The following is a 25,461-nucleotide window of genomic DNA, read 5'->3' as shown; positions in this document are numbered from 1 at the left end:
CAAAATTAATTGTATTTTTATTTGTATTTTTTTGTGACTCCTTATTACATCCAGCCACATTAAAATAAACATATTTGAAATAATTGATTTTAAATTATCATAATAATTCATTTAAAATGACCATATTTAATTATTAAAATAATAGCTTGTTTATCAACAACTTTAGCATTTTATTCATTACATTTTGAAACTCTCAGAAGCCAAGTTATGTTATATTCCTTAATATTTATTTATGCAAGTTTGAAGTGTCAATTATCTAAACACAGTTTTGTTTGCATATTTTCAGGATGTAGGTATATACAGTATATATATATAATATGTATGAAATTCTTGACTTGGTGAATTCTAGCTGTCAATATACTCCTCCCCTCTTAACCACGCCCCGCCCCACCAGCCCCCACCCCCCACCTCCCGAAATCGGAGGTCTCAAGGTTGGCAATGCTCAATAGCTTCAGTTTCTTCTTCAATTTCGTTTTCACTACCTGCCTCCACACTACAACCATCAGTTTCAATACATGCGTAATCTGTTGAATCGCGTAAGCCCCTGAAATCCGAGTCTGAATCCGAGCTAATGTCGCTATATCTTGCTGTTCTATCCGCCATGTTTGTTTGTATTGTGACGTCACAGGAAAATGGACGGGTGTATATACAATTTTTTTAGGGATATTGCGTAATGGGTAAAATTTTGAAAAAAACTTCGAAAAATAAAATAAGCCACTGGGAACTGATTTTTAATGGTTTCAACCCTTCTGAAATTGTGATAATGTTTAACAGAACGTTCAGGCAACATTCGTGCCATATGGACCTCAAAATATGACACTGACGGGGCAAATTATTGTTTAACTAGGCTACAGATAGATCCACCCTTCTTCAGAAGTCATTCGTTGGTATTTGGAAACTATATAACAGCCAATATGCACGAGAAATGCATGCTAGTTTATATGGTGCCGGCAGTTGAGCATGGCGCGCATTTGACACAACGCTAAAACCGTAAAATGGTCTGAAATTAATCATGTAGGGTAGAAATTGTTACACATAAACGTGCTTCATATTTCACTCTTTCTATCTACTTACATGTGATCAATGGATGGTGCACCGTATTGCCTGATTATCGGGATTCTGGAATTTGCAGCGTTGTCGAGCTTCGTCTTTGTCTCACGGAAGCTTCTACGCGCATGCGTGCAGCCTTGACTCAGCTCAGCTGACGTCAGATTGTTCGAAAAACACAACACGTTCGCGGAACGTTAGGGAAACGTTACTACATAATGTATATAAAGTAAATTTGCGAAAAAAAACATTTCGAAAAGCCTAACAGTCGCTGTTTCCATTGCAGGCAAATATTTTGTGTGTCAGATAGGTTTTGATATGTTCTGAGAATGTTCTCATCTTGCATAACCAAACGAGAACCATACAGTAACGTTACGCTAACGTTAGGTGTTACCTGGGAGGACACCATCCCGAGCGGAGACGGGTCAGCAGTGCAGAGATGTTCCCAGCCGATACACAGGCGAGCGGCCCACCCCGGGTCCCGACTCTGGACAGCCAGCACTTCATCCATGGCCACCGGACCTGTGCCCCCCCCCCCCACACAAGGAAAAGGGGAGCAGAGGAGTAAAGAAAAGAAACGGCAGATCAACTGGTCTAACAGGGGGGCTATTTAAAGGCTAGAGTATACAAATGAGTTTTAAGATGGGACTTAAATGCTTCTACTGAGATAGCATCTCTAATTGTTACCGGGAGGGCATTCCATAGTACTGGAGCCCGAATAGAAAACGCTATATATCCCGCAGACTTTTTTTGGGCTCTGGGAATCACTAATAAGCCGGAGTTCTTTGAACGCAGATTTCTTGCCGGGACATATGGTACAATGCAATCGACAAGATAGGACGGAGCTAGACCGTGTAGTATTTTATAAGTAAGTAGTAAAACCTTAAAGTCACATCTTAAGTGCACAGGAAGCCAGTGCAGGTGAGCCAGTATAGGCGTAATATGATCAAACTTTATTGTTCTTGTCAAAAATCTAGCAGCCGCATTTTGTACCAATTGTAGTCTTTTAATGCTAGACATAGGGAGACCCGAAAAAAATACGTTACAGTAGTCGAGGGGAGACGTAACGAACGCATTAATAATGATCTCAGCGTCGCTTGTGGATAAAATAGAACGAATTTTAGCGATATTATGGAGATGAAAGAAGGCCGTTTTAGTAACACTCTTAATGTGTGACTCAAAGGAGTATATATGAAAGTTATATAAACATAATTCCAAAACCAAAATGACTTTTGTCTAAAAATGCCTGTAATATTGTATCTATGTGAGTTTTACCAGAATCAGGTATTTTGGTAAGGTTGACGAATACAAACATTAGGTTTTACTCACAATGACAGTATACTGCCACATTCAATATGACAATTATTTAAACATAACTCCAAAACCAAACATGCATTATGTCTAAAAATGCCTATAATTTTGTATCTACGTGAGTTTCACTAGAATCAGTTGTTTTTGTAAGGTTTACAAATACAAAATATTAGTTTTACTCATAATGAGAGTATACTGTCACAATCAATCTGACAAAATGGCTAATAATGCCTGGAGGAATGTATCTTTGTGAATGTTACTTAATTTTACAGTATAGCTGTCATACTATATATGAAAGTTTTATAAACATAACTCCAAAACCAAACATGCAATCCGTCTAAAAATGTCTGTAATATTTATTATATGTAAACTTTATCAGAATCAGGTATTTTGGTAAGGTTTACAAATTAAAAAAAATAGGTTTTACTCATAGTGACAGTATAACTGCCACACTCAATATGACAGTTATTTAAACATAACTCCTAACACACAAATACAAAATGACTAATAATGCCTAGAGAAATGTATATTTGGGAATTTTACTGGAAAACAATATTTTGTATGGTTTGTTAAGATACAAATTAGTGTTATTTTTACTCAATATGATGGTATAACTGTCATACTAAATATGAAAGTTATATAAACATAACTCCAAAACCAAACATACTTTATGTCTAAAATTTCCTGTAATATTGTATCTATGTGGGTTTTACCAGAATCAGGTATTTTGGTAAGGTTTACAAATACAAAAAATAGGTTTTACTCATAATGACAGTATAACTGCCACACTCTATATGACAGTTATTTAAACATAACTCCTAAACCAAACATGTTAAATTGCTAATAATGCCTGGGGAAATGTATCTTTGTGAGTTTAACTGGAAAAAAAATAATTTGTAAGGTTTGTAAAGACACAAGTTAGTTTTTTTTACTCATAATGACAGTATAACTGCCACATTCAAAATGACAGTTATATAAACATAACTCCAAAACCAAACATGCATTATGTCTAAAAATGCCTGCAATATTATATCTATGTGATTTTTACCAGAATCAGGTATTTTTGGTAAGGTTTACAAATACTAAAATTTGGTTTTACTCACTATGACAGTATACTGTCACATTCAATCTGACAGTTATTTAAACATACTGTAACTCCTAAACCACAATTACAAAATGGCTAATAATGCCTGGAAAAATGTATCTTTGTGAGTTTTCCTGGAAATTTTTTTTTATATAAAGTTTGTAAAGAAACAAGTTCGTTTTTTTTACTTAATATGACAGCATAACTGTCATACTATATATGAAAGTTATATAAACATAACTCCAAAACCAAATATGCAATACGTCTAAAAATGCCTGTAATATTGAATATATGTGAGTTTTTTCAGAATCAGGTATTTTGGTAAGGTTACGAATACAAAAATTAGGTTTTACTCATAGTGACAGTTTAACTGCCACACCCAATATGACAGTTAATTAAACATAAGTCCTAAAACACAAATGCAAAATGACTACTAATGCCTAGAGAAATGTATAATTGTGAATTTTACTGGAAAACAATATTTTGTAAGGTTTATAAAGACACAAGTTATTTTTTTTTACTCAATATGATGGTATAACTGTCATACTAAATATGAAAGTTGTATAAACATAACTCCAAAACCAAACATGCATTATGTCTAATAATGCCTGCAATATTGTATCTATGTGATTTTTACCAGAATCAGGTATTTTTGGTAAGGTTTATAAATACAAAAATTAGGTTTTACTCACTATGACAGTATACTGTCACATTCAATCTGACAGTTATTTAAACATACTGTAACTCCTAAACCACAAATACAAAATGGCTAATAATGCCTGGAGAAATGTATCTTTGTGAGTTATCCTGAAAAAAAAAAGTTAGTTTTTTTTACTTAATATGACAGTAAAACTGTCAAACTAAATATGAAAGTTAAATAAACATAACTCCAAAACTAAACTTGCAATACGTCTAAAAATGCCTGTAATATTGAATCTATGTGAGTTTTACCAGAAGCAGGTATTTTGGTAAGGTTTACAAATACAAAATGTCGGTTTTACTCATAATGACAGTATAACTGCCATATTCAAAATAACAGTTTTTTAAACATAACTCCCAAACCAAACATGCTAAATGACTAATAATGCCTGGAGAAATGTATCTTTGTGAGTTTTACTAGAAAAAAATATTTTGTAAGGTTTGTAAAGACAAAAGTTGTTTTTTTTTACTCAATATGATGGTATAACTGTCAAACTAAATATAAAAGTAATATAAACATCATTCCAAAACCAAACTCCTAAACCAAACTTGCAATCCGTCTTAAACTGCCTGTAATATTGAATCTATATGAGTTTTACCAGAATCATGTATTTTGGTAAGGTTTACAAATACAAAACTTGGGTTTTACTCATAATGACAGTATAACTGCCATATTCAAAATAACAGTTATTTAAACATAACTCCTGAACCAAACATGCTAAATGGCTATTAATGCCTGGAGAAATGTATACAAACAAAACTCCAAAACCAAACATGCATTATGTCTAAAAATGCCTTTAGTATTGTATCTATGTGAGTTTTACCAGAATCAGGTATTTTGGTTAGGTTGAAAAATACAAAAATTAGGTTTTACTCATAATGACAGTATAACTGCCACATTTAATATGACAGTTATGGGCGGCGTGGCGCAGTGGAAGTATGGCCGTGCGCGACCCGAGGGTCCCTGGTTCAATCCCCACCTAGTACCAACCTCGTCATGACCGTTGTGTCCTGAGCAAGACACTTCACCCTTGCTCCTGATGGGTGCTGGTTAGCGCCTTGCATGGCAGCTCCATCCATCAGTGTGTGAATGTGTGTGTGAATGGGTAAATGTGGAAGTAGTGTCAAATTGCTTTAAGTATCTTGAAGGTAGAAAAGCGCTATACAAGTACAACCCATTTATCATTTATTTTATGTAAACATAACTCCAATACCACACATATAAATGGTTAATAATGCCTGGAGAAATGTATATTTGTGATTTTTTACTGGGAAAAAAAAATAATAAGGTTTATAAAGACACAAGTTGTTTTTTTTTTTACTCAATATGATGGTATAACTGTCAAAATAAATATAAAAGTATAATAAACATCATTCCAAAACCAAACTCCTAAACCAAACTTGCAATCCGTCTTAAACTGCCTGTAATATTGAATCTATATGAGTTTTACCAGAATCAGGTATTTTGGTAAGGTTTACAAATACAAAACTTGGGTTTTACTCATAATGACAGTATAACTGCATTATTTGATATGACAGTTATTTAAACATAACTCCTAAACCAAACATGATAAATAGCTAATAATGCCTGGAAAAATGTATATAAACATAACTCCAAAACCAAACATGCATTATGTCTAAAAATGCCTGTAGAATTGTATCTATGTGAGTTTTACCAGAATCAGGAATTTTGGTAAAGTTTATAAATACAAAAATTAGGTTTTACTCATAATGACAGTATAACTGCCACCCTCAATATGACGGTTATGTTAACATAACTCCTAAACTACACATGCAAAATGGATAATAATGCCTGGAGAAATGTATCTTTGTGAGTTTTACAGGAACAAAATATTTTGTAAGGTTTGATAAGACACAAAATAGTTTTTTTTTATTCAATATGTTTGTATAACTGTCATAATAAATGTAAAAGTTGTATAAACATAACTCCAATACCAAACATGCAATCCGTCTAAAAATGCCTGTACCCGGTAATATTGAATCTATGTGAGTTTTACTAGAATCAGGAATTTTGTTAAGGTTTACAAATACAAAAATTAGGTTTTACTCACTATGACAGTATACTGTCACATTTAATCTGACTGTTATTTAAACACAAATTCTAAACCACAGATGCAAAATGGCTAATAATAACTGGAGAAATGTATTTTTGTGAGTTTTACTGGAAAAAAAAATATTTTGTAAGGTTTGTATAGACACAAGTTAGTTTTTTTTACTCAATATGATGGAAACATGCTTTATGTCTAAAAAATCCTGTAATATTTTATCCATGTGAGTTTTATCAGAATCAGTTATTTTGGTAATTTTACAATTACAAAAAATACATAATAAAACTCACATGGATACAATATTACTGGCTTTTTTAGACATAATGCATGTTTGGTTTTGGAGTTATGTTTATAAAACTTTTACATTTAGTATGACAGTTATACTGTCATATTGAGTAAAAAAAACTAACTTGTGTCTTTACATACATTACAAAAAAAAAAATTTTTCCAGTTAAACTCACAAAGATACCTTTCTCCAGGCAGTATTAGCCATTTAGCATGTTTAAATTAGGAGTTATGTTTAAATAACTGTAATTTTGAACGTGGCAGTTATACTGTCATTATGAGTAAAACCATCCATCTTCTTCCGCTTATCCGAGGTCGGGTCGCGGGGGCAGCAGCCTAAGCAGGGAAGGCCAGACTTTCCTCTCCCCAGCCACTTCGTCCAGCTCTTCCCGGGGGATCCCGAGGCGTTCCCAGGCCAGCCGGGAGACATAGTCTTCCCATTGTGTCCTGGGTCTTCCCCGTGGCCTCCTACCGGTTGGACGTGCCCTAAACACCTCCCTAGGGAGGCGTTCGGGTGGCATCCTGACCAGATGCCCGAACCACCTCATCTGGCTCCTCTCGATGTGGAGGAGCAGCGGCTTTACTTTGAGCTCCCCCCGGATGACAGAGCTTCTCACCCTATCTCTAAGGGAGAGCCCCGCCACCCGGCGGAGGAAACTCATTTCGGCCGCTTGTACCCATGATCTTGTCCTTTCGCTCATGACCATAGGTGAGGATGGGAACGTAGATCGACCGGTAAATTGAGAGCTTTGCCTTCCGGCTCAGCTCCTTCTTCACCACAACGGATCGATACAGCGTCCGCATTACTGAAGATGCCGCACCGATCCGCCTGTCGATCTCACGATCCACTCTTCCCCCACTCGTGAACAAGACTCCTAGGTACTTGAACTCCTCCACTTGGGGCAGGGTCTCCTCCCCAACCCGGAGATGGCACTCCACCCTTTTCCAGGCGAGAACCATGGACTCGGACTTGGAGGTGCTGATTCTCATCCCAGTCGCTTCACACTCGGCTGCGAACCGATCCAGTGAGAGCTGAAGATCCCGGCCAGATGAAGCCATCAGGACCACATCATCCGCAAAAAGCAGAGACCTAATCCTGCAGCCACCAAACCGGAACCCCTCAACGCCTTGACTGCGCCTAGAAATTCTGTCCATAAAAGTTATGAACAGAATCGGTGACAAAGGGCAGCCTTGGCGGAGTCCAACCCTCACTGGAAGCGTGTCCGACCTACTGCCGGCAATGCGGACCAAGCTCTGACACTGATCGTACAGGGAGCGGACAGCCACAATCAGACAGTCCGATACCCCATACTCTCTGGGCACTCCCCACAGGACCTCCCGAGGGACACGGTCGAATGCCTTCTCCAAGTCCACAAAGCACATGTAGACTGGTTGGGCAAACTCCCATGCACCCTCAAGGACCCTGCCGAGAGTATAGAGCTGGTCCACAGTTCCACGACCAGGACGAAAACCATACTGTTCCTCCTGAATCCGAGGTTGGACTATCCGGCGTAGCCTCCTCTCCAGTACACCTGAATAGACCTTACCGGGAAGGCTGAGGAGTGTGATCCCACGATAGTTAGAACACACCCTCCGGTTCCCCTTCTTAAAGAGAGGAACCACCACCCCGGTCTGCCAATCCAGAGGTACCGCCCCCGATGTCCACGCGATGCTGCAGAGTCTTGTCAACCAAGACAGCCCCACAGCATCCAGAGCCTTAAGGAACTCCGGGCGGATCTCATCCACCCCCGGGGCCTTGCCACCGAGGAGCTTTTTAACTACCTCAGCAACCTCAGCCCCAGAAATAGGAGAGCCCACCACAGATTCCCCAGGCACTGCTTCCTCATAGGAAGACGTGTTGGTGGGATTGAGGAGGTCTTCGAAGTATTCCCTCCACCGATCCACAACATCCGCAGTCGAGGTCAGCAGAACACCATCCGCACCATACACAGTGTTGACAGTGCACTGCTTGCCCTTTCTGAGGCGACGGTTGGTGGTCCAGAATGTCTTCGAAGCCGTCCGGAAGTCGTTTTCCATGGCTTCCCCGAACTCCTCCCATGTCCGAGTTTTTGCCTTTGCGACCGCTGAAGCCGCACACCGCTTGGCCTGTCGGTACCTGTCCGCTGCCTCCGGAGTCCTATGAGCCAAAAGAACCCGATAGGACTCCTTCTTCAGCTTGACGGCATCCCTCACCGCCGGTGTCCACCAACGGGTTCTAGGATTACCGCCACGACAAGCACCAACTACCTTGCGGCCACAGCTCCAATCAGCCGCCTCAACAATAGAGGCGCGGAACATGGTCCACTCAGACTCAATGTCCAGCACATCCCTCGTGACATGTTCAAAGTTCTTCCGGAGGTGGGAATTGAAACTCTCTCTGACAGGAGACTCTGCCAGACGTTCCCAGCAGACCCTCACAATGCGTTTGGGCCTGCCAGGTCTGTCCGGCATCCTCCCCCACCATCGCAGCCAACTCACCACCAGGTGGTGATCGGTAGAAAGCTCCGCCCCTCTCTTCACCCGAGTGTCCAAAACATGAGGCCGCAAATCCGATCACACAACTACAAAGTCGATCATGGAACTGCGGCCTAGGGTGTCCTGGTGCCAAGTGCACATATGGACACCCTTATGTTTGAACATGGTGTTTGTTATGGACAATCTGTGACGAGCACAAAAGTCCAATAACAAAACACCACTCGGGTTCAGATCCGGGCGGCCATTCTTCCCAATCACGCCTCTCCAGGTTTCACTGTCGTTGCCAACATGAGCGTTGAAGTCACCCAGTAGGACAAGGGAATCACCCGGGGGAGCACTTTCCAGTACTCCCTCGAGTGCATCCAAAAAGGGTGGGTACTCTGAACTGCCGTTTGGTGCGTAAGCACAAACAACAGTCAGGACCCGTCCCCCCACCCGAAGGCGGAGGGAGGCTACCCTCTCGTCCACCGGGTTGAACTCCAACGTGCAGGCTTTGAGCCGGGGGACAACAAGAATTGCTACCCCAGCTCGTCGCCTCTCACTGCGTGCAACGCCAGTGTGGAAGAGAGTCCAACCCCTCTCGAGAGAACTGGTTCCAGAGCCCTTGCTGTGCGTCAAGGTGAGTCCGACTATATCTAGCCGGAACTTCTCTACCTCGCGCACTAGCTCAGGCTCCTTCCCCCCCAGCGAGGTGACGTTCCACATCCCAAGAGCTAGCTTATGTAGCCGAGGATTCTGACCGCCAAGTCCCCTGCCTTTGGCTGTCGCCCAGCTCACAATGCACCCGACCTCTATGGCCCCTCCCATGAGTGTTGAGCCCATTGGAGGAGTGACCCACGTTGCCTCTTCGGGCTGTGCCCGGCCGGGCCCCATGGGGACAGGCCCGACCACCAGGCGCTCGCCATCGTGCCCCATGAGTAAAACCTACTTTTTGTATTTGTAAACCTTACCAAAATACCTGATTCTGGTCAAACTCACATAGATTTAATATTACAGGCATTTTTAGACATAATACATGTTTGGTTTTGGAGTTATGTTTATATAACTGTCATTTTGAATGTGGCAGTTATACTGTCATTATGAGTAAAAAAACTAACTTGTGTCTTAAAAAATTTTTTTTCCAGTTAAACTCACAAAGATACATTTCCCCAGGCATTATTAGCAATTTAACATGTTTGGTTTAGGAGTTATGTTTAAATAACTGTCATATTGAGTGTGGCAGTTATACTGTCACTATGAGTTAAACCTTTTTTTTTTTTTTTTGTAAACCTTACCAAAATACCTGATTCTGATAAAACTTACATATAATAAATATTACAGACATTTTTAGACGGATTGCATGTTTGGTTTTGGAGTTATGTTTATAAAACTTTCATATATAGTATGACAGCTATACTGTAAAATTAGTAAAAAAAACTAACTTGTGTCTTTACAAACCTTACAAAATATATTTTCCAGTAAAATTCACAAAGATGCATTCCTCCAGGCATTATTAGCCATTTTGTCAGATTGATTTTGACAGTATACTCTCATTATGAGTAAAACTAATATTTTGTATTTGTAAACCTTACAAAAACAACTGATTCTAGTGAAACTCACGTAGATACAAAATTACAGGAATTTTTAGACATAATGCATGTTTGGTTTTGGAGTTATGTTTAAATAATTGTCATATTGAATGTGGCAGTATACTGTCATTGTGAGTAAAACCTAATGTTTGTATTTGTCAACCTTACCAGAATACCTGATTCTGGTAAAACTCACATAGATATAATATTACAGGCATTTTTGGACAAAATGCATTTTGGTTTTGGAATTATGTTTATGTATGTATATAACTTTCATATTTAGTATGACAGTTATACCATCATATTAAATTAAAAAAAAAAAAATTGTGTCTTTATAAACCTTACAAATTATTTTTTTCCAGTAAAACTCACAAAGATACATTTCTCCAGGCATTATTAGCCATTTATCATGTTTGGTATAGGAGTCATTATTAAAAAACTGTCATATCAAATGTTGCAGTTATACTGTCATTATGAGTAAAACCCAAGTTTTGTATTTGTAAACCTTACCAAAATACCTGATTCTGGGAAAACTCACATAGATTCCATATTACAGGCAGTTTAAGACAGACTGCAAGTTTGGTTTAGGAGTTTGGTTTTGGAATTATGTTTATATAACTTTCATATTTAGTATGACAGTTATACCATCATATTGAGTAAAAAAAACAACTAACTTTTGTCTTTACAAACCTTACAAAATATTTTTTTTCTAGTAAAACTCACAAAGATTCAATATTACAGGCATTTTTAGACGGATTGCAAGTTTGTTTTGGAGTTATGTTTATATAACTTTCATATTTAGTATGACAGTTATACTGTCATATTGAGTAAAAAAAACTAACTTGTGTTTTTACAAACCTTACAAAATATTTTTTTTCCAGTAATATTCACTGAGATACATTTTTCCAAGCATTATTAGTCATTTTGCATGTGTGGTTTAGGAGTTATGTTTAAATAGCTGTCAGATGAATGTGACAGTATACTGTCATAGTGAGTAAAACCAATATATTGTAATTGCAAAACTTACAAAAACAACTGATTCTAGTAAAACTCACATGGAAACAATATTACAGGCATTTTTAGACATAATGCATGTTTGGTTTTGGAGTTATGTTTATACTACTTTTACATTTAGTATGACAGTTTTACTGTCCATCCATCCATCCATATTCTACCGCTTATTCCCTTCGGGGTCGCGGGGGGCGCTGGAGCCTATTTCAGCTACAATCGGGCGGAAGGCGGGGTACACCCTGGAAAAGTCGCCACCTCATCATATTAAGTAAAAAAAACTAACTTGTGTCTATACAAACCTTACAAATATTTTTTTTCCCCAGTAAAACTCACAAAAATACATTTCTCCAGTTATTATTAGCCATTTTGCATCTGTGGTTTAGAATTTGTGTTTAAATAACAGTCAGATTGAATGTGACAGTATACTGTCATAGTGAGTAAAACCTAATTTTTGTATTTGTAAACCTTAACAAAATACCTGATTCTAGTAAAACTCACATAGATTCAATATTACAGGCATTTTTAGACGGATTGCATGTTTGGTATTGGAGTTATGTTTAAAAAACTTTTACATTTATTATGACAGTTATACAAACATATTGAATAAAAAAAACTATTTTTTGTCTTATCAAACCTTACAAAATATTTTTTTTTTCCTGTAAAACTCACAAAGATACATTTCTCCAGGCACTATTAGCCATTTAGCATGTTTGGTTTAGGAGTTATGTTTAAATAACTGTCATATCAAATAATGCAGTCATACTGTCATTATGAGTAAAACCCGAGTTTTGTATTTGTTAACCTTACCAAAATACCTGATTCATATAGATTCAATATTACAGGCAGTTTAAGATGGATTGCAAGTTTGGTTTAGGAGTTTGGTTTTGGAATTATGTTTATATTACTTTTATATTTATTTTGACAGTTATACCATCATATTGAGTAAAAAAAAATAACTTTTGTCTTTACAAACCTTACAAAACATTTTTTTCTACTAAAACTCATAAAAAAGATACTTTTCTCCAGGCATTATTAGCCATTTAGCATGTTTGGTTTAGGAGTTATGTTTAAATAACTGTTATTTTGAATATGGCAGTTATACTGTCATTATGAGTAAAACCCAAATTTTGTATTTGTAAGCCTTACCAAAATACTTGATTCTGGTAAAACTCACATAGATTCAATATTACAGGCATTTTTAGACGTATTGCAAGTTTGGTTTTGGAGTTATGTTTATTTAACTTTCATATTTAGTATGACAGTTATACTGTCATATTAAGTAAAAAAAACTAACTTGTTTCTTTACAAACCTTATAAAAAATAAAAAAATGTTTAGGACAACTCACAAAGATACATTTTTCCAGGCATTATTAGTCATTTTGAATTTGTATTTTAGGAGTTATGTTTAATTAACTGTCATATTGAGTGTGGCAGTTATACTGTCACTATGAGTAAAACCTAATTTTAGTTTTTGTAAACCTTACCAAAATACCTGATTCTGATAAAACTCACATGTATTCAATATTACAGGCATTTTTAGACGGATTGCATATTTGGTTTTGGAGTTTTGTTTATATAACTCTCATATATAGTATGACAGCTATACTGTTAAATTGTGTAAAAAAAAAAAAAAAAAAAAAAAAAAAAATCATGTCTTTACAAACCTAACAAAATATTTTTTTCCAGTAAAATTCACAAAGATACATTCCTCAAGGTATTATTAACCATTTTGTCAGATTAAATGTGACAGTATACTGTCATTATGAGTAAAACTAATATTTTGTATTTGTAAACCTTAAAAAACAACTGATTCTAGTAAAACTCACATGGATACAAAATTATAGGCATTTTTAGACATCATGCATGTTTGGTGGCAGTCAATGTGGCAGTTATACTGTCATTATGAGTAAAACCTAATTTTTGTATTTTTCAACCTCACCAAAATACCTGATTCTGGTAAAACTCACATAGATACAATACTAAAGGCATTTTTAGACATAATGCATGTTTGGTTTTGGAGTTATGTTCGTATACATTTCTCCAGGCATTAATAGCCATTTAGCATGTTTGGTTCAGGAGTTAAGTTTAAATAACTGTTATTTTGAATATGGCTATACTGTCATTATGAGTAAAACCTAAATTTTGTATTTATAAACCTTACCAAAATACCTGATTCTGGTAAAACTCACATAGATACAATATTACAGGCATTTTTAGACATAATGCATGTTTGGTTTTGGAGTTATGTTTATATACATTTTTCCAGGCATTATTAGCCATTTAGCATGTTTGGTTTAGGAGTTATGTTTAAATAACTGTCATATCAAATAATGCAGATATACTGTCATTATGAGTAAAACCCAAGTTTTGTATTTGTAAACCTTACCAAAATACCTGATTCTGGTAAAACTCATATAGATTCAATATTACAGGCAGTTTAAGACGGATTGCAAGTTTGGTTTAGGGTTTTGGAATTATGTTTATATTACTTTTATATTTAGTTTGACAGTTATACCATCATATTGAGTAAAAAAAAAAAACGTTTGTCTTTACAAACCTTACAAAATATTTTTTTCTAGTAAAACTCACAAAGATACTTTTCTCCAGGCATTATTAGCCATTTAGCATGTTTGGTTTAGGAGTTATGTTTAAATAACTGTTATTTTGATTATGGTAACATTATGAGTAAAACCCATTTTTTGTATTTGTAAACCTTACCAAAATACCTGATTCTGGTAAAACTCACATAGATTCAATATTACAGGCATTTTTAGACGTATTGCAAGTTTGGTTTTGGAGTTATGTTTATTTAACTTTCATATTTAGTATGACACTTATACTGTCATAGTAAGTAAAAAAACTAACTTGTTTCTTTACAAACCTTATTAAAAAAAAACATTTCCAGGAAAACTCACAAAGATACACTTTTCCAGGCATTATTAGCCATTTTGTAATTGTGGTTTAGGAGTTACAGTATGTTTAAATAACTGTCAGATTGAATGTGACAGTATACTGTCATAGTGAGTAAAACCTAATTTTTGTATTTGTAAACCTTACCAAAAATACCTGATTCTGGTAAAAATCACATAGATACAATATTGCAGGCATTTTTAGACATAATGCATGTTTGGTTTTATATTGAGTATGACAGTTATACCATCATATTGAGTAAAAAAACAAAACTTGTATCTTTACCTCACAAAGATACATTTCTCCAGGCATAATTAGCCATTTATTACTGTCATAATGAGTAAAAAACGACTTTTTGTGTTTGCAAGCCCTAAAATAGCATATGTTTCGAGTAAATCTCACAAGGATGCATTGTTTTAGGCTTTATTAGCCTATTTTTGCATGTGTGGTTAGGAAGTTAAGTTTAAATAACTGTCAAATTGAATGTAGCAGTTATCTGTCATTATGAGTAAACCCCTAATTTATGTAATTGTCAACCTTACCAAATTACTTGATTCTGGTAAAACTCACATAGATACAATATTACAGGCATTTTTAGACAAAATGCATGTTCAGTTTTGGAGTTATGTTTATATAACTTTCATATTTGGTATGACAGTTATACTGTCATATTGGAAAAAAAAACTAACTTGCGTCTTTGTAAAACTTACAAAAGATAATTTTTCTTGTATAACTAACAAAGATACATGTATCCAGGCATTATTAGACATGTTGCATGTTTGGTGTAGGAATTATGTTTAAAACATTTTTATTGCTTATTTCGCATTATCTCAGGATTTTAAGAACATTACTGTCATAATGAGTAAAAAACTACTTTTTGTGTTTGCAAGCCTTAAAATAGCAAATGTTTCGAGTAAAACTCACAAGGATGCATTGTTTTAGGCTTTATTAACCTATTTGCATGTGTGATTAGGAAGTTATGTTTAAATAACAGTCAAATTGAATGTAGCAGTTATACTGTCATTATGAAAAAAAATAAAAAAATTGTATTTGTAAACCTTACTAAATTACCTGATTCTGGTGAAACTCACATAGATACAATATTCCAGGCATTTTTAGACATAATGCATGTTCAGTTTTGGAGTTATGTTTATATAACTTTTTCATTTAGTATGACAGTTATACTGTCATATTGAATTAAAAAAAAACTAACTTGCGTCATTGCAAAACTTACAAAAGATAATGTTTCTAGTGAAACTAACAAGGATACATGTATACAGGCGTTATTAGACATGTTGCATGTTTGGTGTAGAAATTATGATGAAAAACATTTTTATTGCTTATTTCGCATTATCTCAGGATTTTAAGAACATTACTGTCATAATGTGTAAAAAAATACTTTTTGTGTTTGCAAGCCTTAAAATAGCATATATTTCGAGTAAAACCCACAAGGATGCATTGTTTTAGGTTTTATTAGCCAATTTTGCATGTGTGGTTAGGAACTTATGTTTAAATAACTGTCAAATTGAATGTAGCAGTTATCTGTCATTATGAGTAAACCCCTAATGTATGTAATTGTACACCTTACCAAATTAACTGATTCTTCTTACTTGTAAAACTCACATAGATACAATATTTTAGGCATTTTTAGACATAATGCATGTTCAATTTTGGAGTTATGTTTATATAACTTTCATATTTGGTGTGACAGTTATACTGTCATATTGAATTAAAAAAACTAACATGCCTCTTTGCAAAACTTACAAAAGATAATTTTTGTAGTAAAACTAACAAAGATAAATATCTTCACGCATTATTAGACATGTTGCATGTTAGGTGTAGGAATTATGTTGAAAAACATTTTTATTGCTTATTTCGCATTATCTCAGGATTTTAAGAACATTACTGTCATAATGAGTAAAAAACTACTTTTTGTGTTTGTAAGCCTTAAAATAGCATATGTTTCGAGTAAAACTCACATGGATGCATTGTTTTAGGCTTTATTAGCCTATTTTGCATGTGTGGTTAGGAAGTTATGTTTAAATAACTGTCAAATTGAATGTAGCAGTTATCTGTCATTATGAGTAAACCCCTACTTTATGTTATTATACACCTTACCAAATTAACTGATTCTTGTAAAACTCAAATAGATACAATATTGTAGGCATTTTTAGACATAATGCATGTTTAGTTTTGGAGTTATGTTTATACAACTTTCATATTTGCTATGACAGTTATACTGTCATATTAAATTAAAAAAACGAACTTGCCTCTTTGAAAAACTTACAAAATATATTTTTCTTGTAAAACTAACAAAGATACATGTCTTCAGGCATTATTAGACATGTTGCATGTTTGGTGTAGGAATTATGTTGAAAAGCATATTTATTGCTTAATTCGCATTATCTCAGGATTTTAAGAACATTACTGTCATAATGAGTAAAAAAATACTTTTTGTGTTTTCAAGCCTTAAAATAGCATATGTTTCGAGTAAAACTCACAAGGATGCATTGTTTTAGGCTTTATTAGCCTATTTGCATGTGTGGTTAAGAAGTTATGTTTGAATAACTGTCAAAATGAATGTAGCAGTTATCTGTCATTATGAGTAAACCCCTAATTTATGTAGTTGTAAACCTTACCAAATTACCTGATTCTGATTAAACTCACATAGATACAATATTTTAGGCATTTTTAGACATAATGCATGTTCCTTTTTGGAGTTATGTTTATATAACTTTTACATTTAGTTTGACAGTTATACTGTCATATTAAATTTTAAAAAAACTAACTTGCATCGTTGCAAAACTTACAAAAGATACATTTTCTAGTAAAACAAAAAAAAGATACATGTCTTCAGGCATTATTAGACATTTTGCATGTTTGGTGTAGGAATTATATTGTAAAACATTTGTATTTCTTGTTTCGCATTATCTCAGGATTTTAAGAACATTACTGGCATATTGAGTAAAAAACTACTATGACAGTATACTGTCATCTTCAATCTGACTGTTATTTAAACATAACTCTTAAACCACGCATGCAAAATGTGTAATAATGCCTGCAGAAATGTATCTTTGTAAGTTTTACAGGAAAAAAATAGTTTGTAAGGTTTGTAAAGACACAAGTTAGCTTTTTTTTTACTCAATATGACAGTATAACTGTCATACTAAATATAAAAGTTGAATAAATATAACACCAAAACCAAACTTGCAATCCATCTAAAAATACCTGTAATATTGAATCTATGTGAGTTTTACCAGAATCAGTTATTTTGGTAAGGTTTACAAATACAAAAATTGGGTTTTACTCATGATGACAGTATAACTGCCATAATCAAAATAAACATAACTCCTAAACCAAATATGCTAAATGGCTAATAATGCCTGGAGAAATGAATCTTTGTGAGTTTTAGTAGAAAAAAAATATTTTGTAAGGTTTGTAAAGACAAAAGTTAGTTTTTTTTTTACTCAATATGATGGTATAACTGTCATACTAAATATGAAAGTTATATAAACATAATTCCAAAACCAAACTCCTAAACTAAATTTGTAGTCCGTCTTAAACTGACTGTAATATTGAATCTATGTGATTTTTACCAGAATCAGGTATTTTGGTAAGGTTTACAAATACAAAACTTGGGTTTTACTCATAATGACAGATAACTGCAACATTTGATATGACAGTTATTTAATAATGACTCCTAAACCAAACATGATAAATGGCTAATAATGCCTGGAGAAATGTATCTTTGTGAGTTTTACTGGAAAAAAATAATTTGTAAGGTTTATAGAGACACAAGTTAATTTTTTTTTATTTAATATGATGGTATAACTGTCATACTAAATATCAATCAATCAATCAATGTTTATTTATATAGCCCTAAATCACAAGTGTCTCAAAGGGCTGCACAAGCCACAACGACATCCTCGGTACAAAGCCCACATAAGGGCAAGGAAAAACTCACCCCAGTGGGACGTCGATGTGAATGACTATGAGAAACCTTGGAGAGGACCGCATATGTGGGTAAATCCCCCCCCCCCCCCCCCCCCTTTAGGGGAGACCGAAAGCAATGGATGTCGAGTGGGTCTGACATAATATTGTGAGAGTCCAGTCCATAGTGGATCCAACATAATAGTAAGAGTCCAGTCCATAGTGGGGCCAGCAGCCCAGGTAACACATGAACGTTATGTGAACGTTATGTGAACGTTAGGAGAACGTAGTGGCATTGTTATGGGAACGTTAGTTTGTAACGTTCAAAGAACGTGAGGTTGTGGAGTTCTTGCTTGGTTAGCAGAACTTTAGCCATGAACGTTTGGCAAGAACGTTTAGGGAACTGTTTAGGAACATGCTATTTTCGTCTGTTTTTGTGCTATATTGTCAGGACTAACACTCAAACAGAAAATTCAACAATAATTCTTTATTAGTGATAATTATAATACAATAGAAATGGAATGCTGTGGTATTTACGTCTGTTTTTGTGCTATATTGTCAGGACTATAACACTCAAACAGAAAATTCAACAATAATTCTTTATTAGTGATAATTATAATACAATAGAAATGGAATGCAGTGGTATTTACGTCTGTTTTTGTGCTATATTGTCAGGACTGACACTCAAAACAGAAAAGTAAACAATAATTCTTTATTAGTGATAATTATAATACAATAGAAATGGAAGTTCTGCCGTCCGGGAGGAGCTCAAAGTAAAGCCGCTGCTCCTCCACATCGAGAGGAGCCAGATGAGGTGGTTCGGGCATCTGGTCAGGATGCCACCCGAACGCCTCCCTAGGGAGGTGTTTAGGGCACGTCCGACCGGTAGGAGGCCGCGGGGAAGACCCAGGACACGTTGGGAAGACTGTCTCCCGGCTGGCCTGGGAACGCCTCGGGGTCCCACAGGAAGAGCTGGACCAAGTGGCTGGGGAGAGGGAAGTCTGGGCTTCCCTGCTTAGGCTGCTGCCCCCGCGACCCGACCTCGGATAAGCGGAAGAAGATGGATGGATGGATGGAATAGAAATGGAATGCTGTGGTCTTGGTCGTGCGCGTCAGTGTACTCCTGCCCCTTCTTGTTGGTTCTCTTCCTGGAAGTAAATAATTATAGATATTCACAAATACAACAAAGAGCACTGGAATGTAGATGAATTGAATTCAATTAAAACATGGCATAATTTACTCCTTGTTTACCTGCTCAATGCTCACTGGTCTCACTCGCGTTTGCTTGGTTCTTTTCCCTTTCCCTGTTTTCTTCTTCTTCACTTCCTGCAAGTATTTATAATTGCAAATTCAACACAGAACTGGGATCTTTATGAATTGAATTAAAACATTGGCATAATTACTTTATCACTTAATCACTCATCTCACTGTCCCTTTTCTTTGTACACTTCCCTTTGCCCTTCTTCGCCGTCGCTTCCTGCAAGTGTTTATAATTGCAAATTCAACACAGAACTGGGATCTTTATGAATTGAAATAAAACATTGGCATAATTACTTTATCATTTACCTGGTCACTCATCTCACTGTCCATTTCCTTTTTACACTTCCCTTTGCCTTTCTTCGCCGTCGCTTCCTCTTAATTCCTCCTCTTCTCCTGCAAGTAGTTATAATTGCAAATTCAAAAGACATGCAGTGGAACGTCAATAAAATGGAATTCAAAATTGGGATATCTTATCATAATTCTCCGTACCTCAAACTTTGAACCTCCCTTTCGAAAAGTGGCCAGTTTCAGGACCTCTCCAAGCTCACAATCTACTTCAGCTGTGGTCGTCTGTTTGTAAACACCCCTGCATACCTCTGGAATCACCAGTACAATTTAGAATTCCCTTTATAATAAATACCGTAATAATAACAGCTAGATCGACCTTGTGAGCATACATGCAACATGTTCAAAGATGCAAACCTATTATTAACACTTACTTATTATTATTCTGTAAAAGGGCAAGTCCTCAAACGCCACTTTGCCTGTCTTTCCACGGAGACCAAGCTGCTCCAGGACTTTGTTTGTGGCAATTTTCCTCAGCATTGTCCTCACCGTGTCTGCCAAATTCTGCCCACCAAGAGCAGTAAGAGCTTTCACCTATACAAATAAATAAACAACAATATTGTACTTGATTAGAACATGTTTTTTGATAACTGAGCAAGATAATTTTGCAGTGGGGAATTAAAACTAATTACCAGCTGCTTTCTGAGCAGAAGATCAGTGTCGAGCTGTTCACAGAAGGTCTTAAGCTGCTCAAGAGTCTCGAAAGGCTTCTCAATGAGATCTTGAACATCCACAGCTTCTGGCCCCACAGACTGTGCTGCCAGCCCTCTCAGCATGCGCATAATTTCTCCCTGGTTCTCAACTATTTTTTTAACTTTCATGTTTAACTGGAAAACTGCAAAGACAACAAAAGTCAAAGAGGTAATTCGTATTACTGCCCGTTGTAACAGCCTGTTTAACACCACCTATCAACAGTTAAATAGCCAACTAACGTTCACTTTCAAGGGCATTCCTGCTGCTTCTTGGAGTGGTCTGGTACTGACTCGTACTGGCTGGAGTGGTTTGGTACTGGCTTGAGCTGGATGCATGATTCCTTGTCTGGACTGAGCCTGTAAGTGCTGCTTCTCGCTGGGCTGTGAAGTCGGCCTGGATGCCTTGGAGTGGTGTAGTATTGGCTGGTACTGGCTGAAGTGGTCTGGTACTCGCTGGAGTTTGGAAAGTTCAATGGTGGGAGCACTGGCAGTGGGGGTGCCTGGATGAGGATCTGTAATTTCTCTTTTCTGCACTTCTTTTTTGGCCGAATTTCCTCTTCGCCTAAACCAATGAAGACAATAACATTTATGCACCACTAAGTAGTGTTTGAGTATTGTAAGTAAACAGTCTTTGAAAAGTGACTAACCGTCAGCATCAAACACATCTTCCTCATCGTTTCTATAACGTTCAGGGGTGATGTGGCTCCATTTGGTTGACATTTCTTCTTCCTCTGGGCTCGAAAACATTTCAGCTTGTTTTTCATATTGAAGGGCCTTGTCAAAGTCTTCTGCAAAATTTCAAAGTATGCTGATGACTCAAGATGAATTATGTTGTTTAAGATATACATGATATGACTTTGACAATATTCCCTTACCAGTCAATGTTTTCCTGAAAACCCGAATTGGCAGCCTATCCCAGACTTCTTTGTCAGGAATCTCAGCTCTCCGGATTCTGGAGTGGGTAGGATTTGGCTTTGGCCAATAGCAGAAGCTATTCTGAAGATAAAATAATCCAGACCTCAAAATATCTTCAAAGCAGTCACTATCACTCTCATTTTCTGAATCAGATGACAAGGTGACATGATGGTCGATTAGTCTCCAATCAGCATCATTTTCATCAGGCTCATCACTATCAGGGCCACTGTAGGTGGCATTGTCAGCACCCGCGGCAGTGCAGTAAGCAGTCTCCGCAGCATCCATGTACTGAAGGGTTGTCACTGTTTCTGGAGTTGTAAAGATTGTCGTGTCATTCTCTTGCTCGCTATCATCACTCTCTAATTCTAAAGTTGACTGTCGGCATTGCTTCTTCAAATGCCTAGTTGTGGCAGCCCATCTACGCTTATAAGCCCTCTGTTGAAACTTCTTCATTGTGTTGTTTATTCTATAAAAAAAACAAAACAAGGAAAATGGGTTGCCCTATTATCGCCCACATTTTTACTATATTTTGCTAAAAACATCAAAATTAATTGTATTTTTATTTGTATTTTTTTGTGACTCCTTATTACATCCAGCCACATTAAAATAAACATATTTGAAATAATTGATTTTAAATTATCATAATAATTCATTTAAAATGACCATATTTAATTATTAAAATAATAGCTTGTTTATCAACAACTTTAGCATTTTATTCATTACATTTTGAAACTCTCAGAAGCCAAGTTATGTTATATTCCTTAATATTTATTTATGCAAGTTTGAAGTGTCAATTATCTAAACACAGTTTTGTTTGCATATTTTCAGGATGTAGGTATATACAGTATATATATATAATATGTATGAAATTCTTGACTTGGTGAATTCTAGCTGTCAATATACTCCTCCCCTCTTAACCACGCCCCGCCCCACCAGCCCCCACCCCCCACCTCCCGAAATCGGAGGTCTCAAGGTTGGCAATGCTCAATAGCTTCAGTTTCTTCTTCAATTTCGTTTTCGCTACCTGCCTCCACACTACAACCATCAGTTTCAATACATGCGTAATCTGTTGAATCGCGTAAGCCCCTGAAATCCGAGTCTGAATCCGAGCTAATGTCGCTATATCTTGCTGTTCTATCCGCCATGTTTGTTTGTATTGTGACGTCACAGGAAAATGGACGGGTGTATATACAATTTTTTTAGGGATATTGCGTAATGGGTAAAATTTTGAAAAAAACTTCGAAAAATAAAATAAGCCACTGGGAACTGATTTTTAATGGTTTCAACCCTTCTGAAATTGTGATAATGTTTAACAGAACGTTCAGGCAACATTCGTGCCATATGGACCTCAAAATATGACACTGACGGGGCAAATTATTGTTTAACTAGGCTACAGATAGATCCACCCTTCTTCAGAAGTCATTCGTTGGTATTTGGAAACTATATAACAGCCAATATGCACGAGAAATGCATGCTAGTTTATATGGTGCCGGCAGTTGAGCATGGCGCGCATTTGACACAACGCTAAAACCGTAAAATGGTCTGAAATTAATCATGTAGGGTAGAAATTGTTACACATAAACGTGCTTCATATTTCACTCTTTCTATCTACTTACATGTGATCAATGGATGGTGCACCGTATTGCCTGATTATCGGGATTCTGGAATTTGCAGCGTTGTCGAGCTTCGTCTTTGTCTCACGGAAGCTTCTACGCGCATGCGTGCAGCCTTGACTCAGCTCAGCTGACGTCAGATTGTTCGAAAAACACAACACGTTCGCGGAACGTTAGGGAAACGTTACTACATAATGTATATAAAGTAAATTTGCGAAAAAAAACATTTCGAAAAGCCTAACAGTCGCTGTTTCCATTGCAGGCAAATATTTTGTGTGTCAGATAGGTTTTGATATGTTCTGAGAATGTTCTCATCTTGCATAACCAAACGAGAACCATACAGTAACGTTACGCTAACGTTAGGTGTTACCTGGGAGGACACCATCCCGAGCGGAGACGGGTCAGCAGTGCAGAGATGTTCCCAGCCGATACACAGGCGAGCGGCCCACCCCGGGTCCCGACTCTGGACAGCCAGCACTTCATCCATGGCCACCGGACCTGTGCCCCCCCCCCCCACACAAGGAAAAGGGGAGCAGAGGAGTAAAGAAAAGAAACGGCAGATCAACTGGTCTAACAGGGGGGCTATTTAAAGGCTAGAGTATACAAATGAGTTTTAAGATGGGACTTAAATGCTTCTACTGAGATAGCATCTCTAATTGTTACCGGGAGGGCATTCCATAGTACTGGAGCCCGAATAGAAAACGCTATATATCCCGCAGACTTTTTTTGGGCTCTGGGAATCACTAATAAGCCGGAGTTCTTTGAACGCAGATTTCTTGCCGGGACATATGGTACAATGCAATCGACAAGATAGGACGGAGCTAGACCGTGTAGTATTTTATAAGTAAGTAGTAAAACCTTAAAGTCACATCTTAAGTGCACAGGAAGCCAGTGCAGGTGAGCCAGTATAGGCGTAATATGATCAAACTTTATTGTTCTTGTCAAAAATCTAGCAGCCGCATTTTGTACCAATTGTAGTCTTTTAATGCTAGACATAGGGAGACCCGAAAAAAATACGTTACAGTAGTCGAGGGGAGACGTAACGAACGCATTAATAATGATCTCAGCGTCGCTTGTGGATAAAATAGAACGAATTTTAGCGATATTATGGAGATGAAAGAAGGCCGTTTTAGTAACACTCTTAATGTGTGACTCAAAGGAGTATATATGAAAGTTATATAAACATAATTCCAAAACCAAAATGACTTTTGTCTAAAAATGCCTGTAATATTGTATCTATGTGAGTTTTACCAGAATCAGGTATTTTGGTAAGGTTGACGAATACAAACATTAGGTTTTACTCACAATGACAGTATACTGCCACATTCAATATGACAATTATTTAAACATAACTCCAAAACCAAACATGCATTATGTCTAAAAATGCCTATAATTTTGTATCTACGTGAGTTTCACTAGAATCAGTTGTTTTTGTAAGGTTTACAAATACAAAATATTAGTTTTACTCATAATGAGAGTATACTGTCACAATCAATCTGACAAAATGGCTAATAATGCCTGGAGGAATGTATCTTTGTGAATGTTACTTAATTTTACAGTATAGCTGTCATACTATATATGAAAGTTTTATAAACATAACTCCAAAACCAAACATGCAATCCGTCTAAAAATGTCTGTAATATTTATTATATGTAAACTTTATCAGAATCAGGTATTTTGGTAAGGTTTACAAATTAAAAAAAATAGGTTTTACTCATAGTGACAGTATAACTGCCACACTCAATATGACAGTTATTTAAACATAACTCCTAACACACAAATACAAAATGACTAATAATGCCTAGAGAAATGTATATTTGGGAATTTTACTGGAAAACAATATTTTGTATGGTTTGTTAAGATACAAATTAGTGTTATTTTTACTCAATATGATGGTATAACTGTCATACTAAATATGAAAGTTATATAAACATAACTCCAAAACCAAACATACTTTATGTCTAAAATTTCCTGTAATATTGTATCTATGTGGGTTTTACCAGAATCAGGTATTTTGGTAAGGTTTACAAATACAAAAAATAGGTTTTACTCATAATGACAGTATAACTGCCACACTCTATATGACAGTTATTTAAACATAACTCCTAAACCAAACATGTTAAATTGCTAATAATGCCTGGGGAAATGTATCTTTGTGAGTTTAACTGGAAAAAAAATAATTTGTAAGGTTTGTAAAGACACAAGTTAGTTTTTTTTACTCATAATGACAGTATAACTGCCACATTC

The 25,461-nt window shown here is 36.2% G+C and overlaps 1 protein-coding gene across 1 annotated transcript; it reads right to left on the bottom strand.

Moving 5' to 3' along the window:
* Nucleotides 1-19,178: 19,178 nt before the first annotated feature.
* Nucleotides 19,179-22,143, bottom strand: LOC133614150 (uncharacterized). Its single transcript, XM_072914462.1, has 10 exons — nt 21,562-22,143; nt 21,334-21,474; nt 21,081-21,248; nt 20,927-21,037; nt 20,627-20,829; nt 20,369-20,528; nt 20,139-20,245; nt 19,956-20,042; nt 19,641-19,715; nt 19,179-19,537 (listed from the first exon to the last, which is right to left on the bottom strand). Exons 1-8 carry the CDS (start codon nt 22,052-22,054, stop codon nt 20,025-20,027), a joined length of 1,401 nt encoding a protein of 466 aa, XP_072770563.1. The 5' UTR covers nt 22,055-22,143; the 3' UTR covers nt 19,179-19,537; nt 19,641-19,715; nt 19,956-20,024.
* Nucleotides 22,144-25,461: the final 3,318 nt, after the last annotated feature.

The sequence above is a fragment of the Nerophis lumbriciformis genome, linkage group LG01, assembly GCF_033978685.3.
Source record: "Nerophis lumbriciformis linkage group LG01, RoL_Nlum_v2.1, whole genome shotgun sequence".
Lineage (NCBI taxonomy): Eukaryota > Metazoa > Chordata > Actinopteri > Syngnathiformes > Syngnathidae > Nerophis > Nerophis lumbriciformis.
The sequence above is the reverse complement of the archived record's forward strand: the minus strand, read 5'-3'. Positions and strand labels throughout refer to the sequence as shown.

What these genes read in the sequence shown, in the direction of transcription:
- LOC133614150 (XM_072914462.1), bottom strand. Translation starts at nt 22,054, where the DNA reads ATGAAGAAGTTTCAACAGAGGGCTTATAAGCGTAGATGGGCTGCCACA. An exon ending in GAATGCCCTTGAAAGTGAAC is followed by an intron (nt 20,830 to 20,926) that starts GTTAGTTGGCTA and finishes TTGTCTTTGCAG; the next exon opens with TTTTCCAGTTAAACATGAAA. An exon ending in TTCTGCTCAGAAAGCAGCTG is followed by an intron (nt 20,529 to 20,626) that starts GTAATTAGTTTT and finishes TTATTTGTATAG; the next exon opens with GTGAAAGCTCTTACTGCTCT.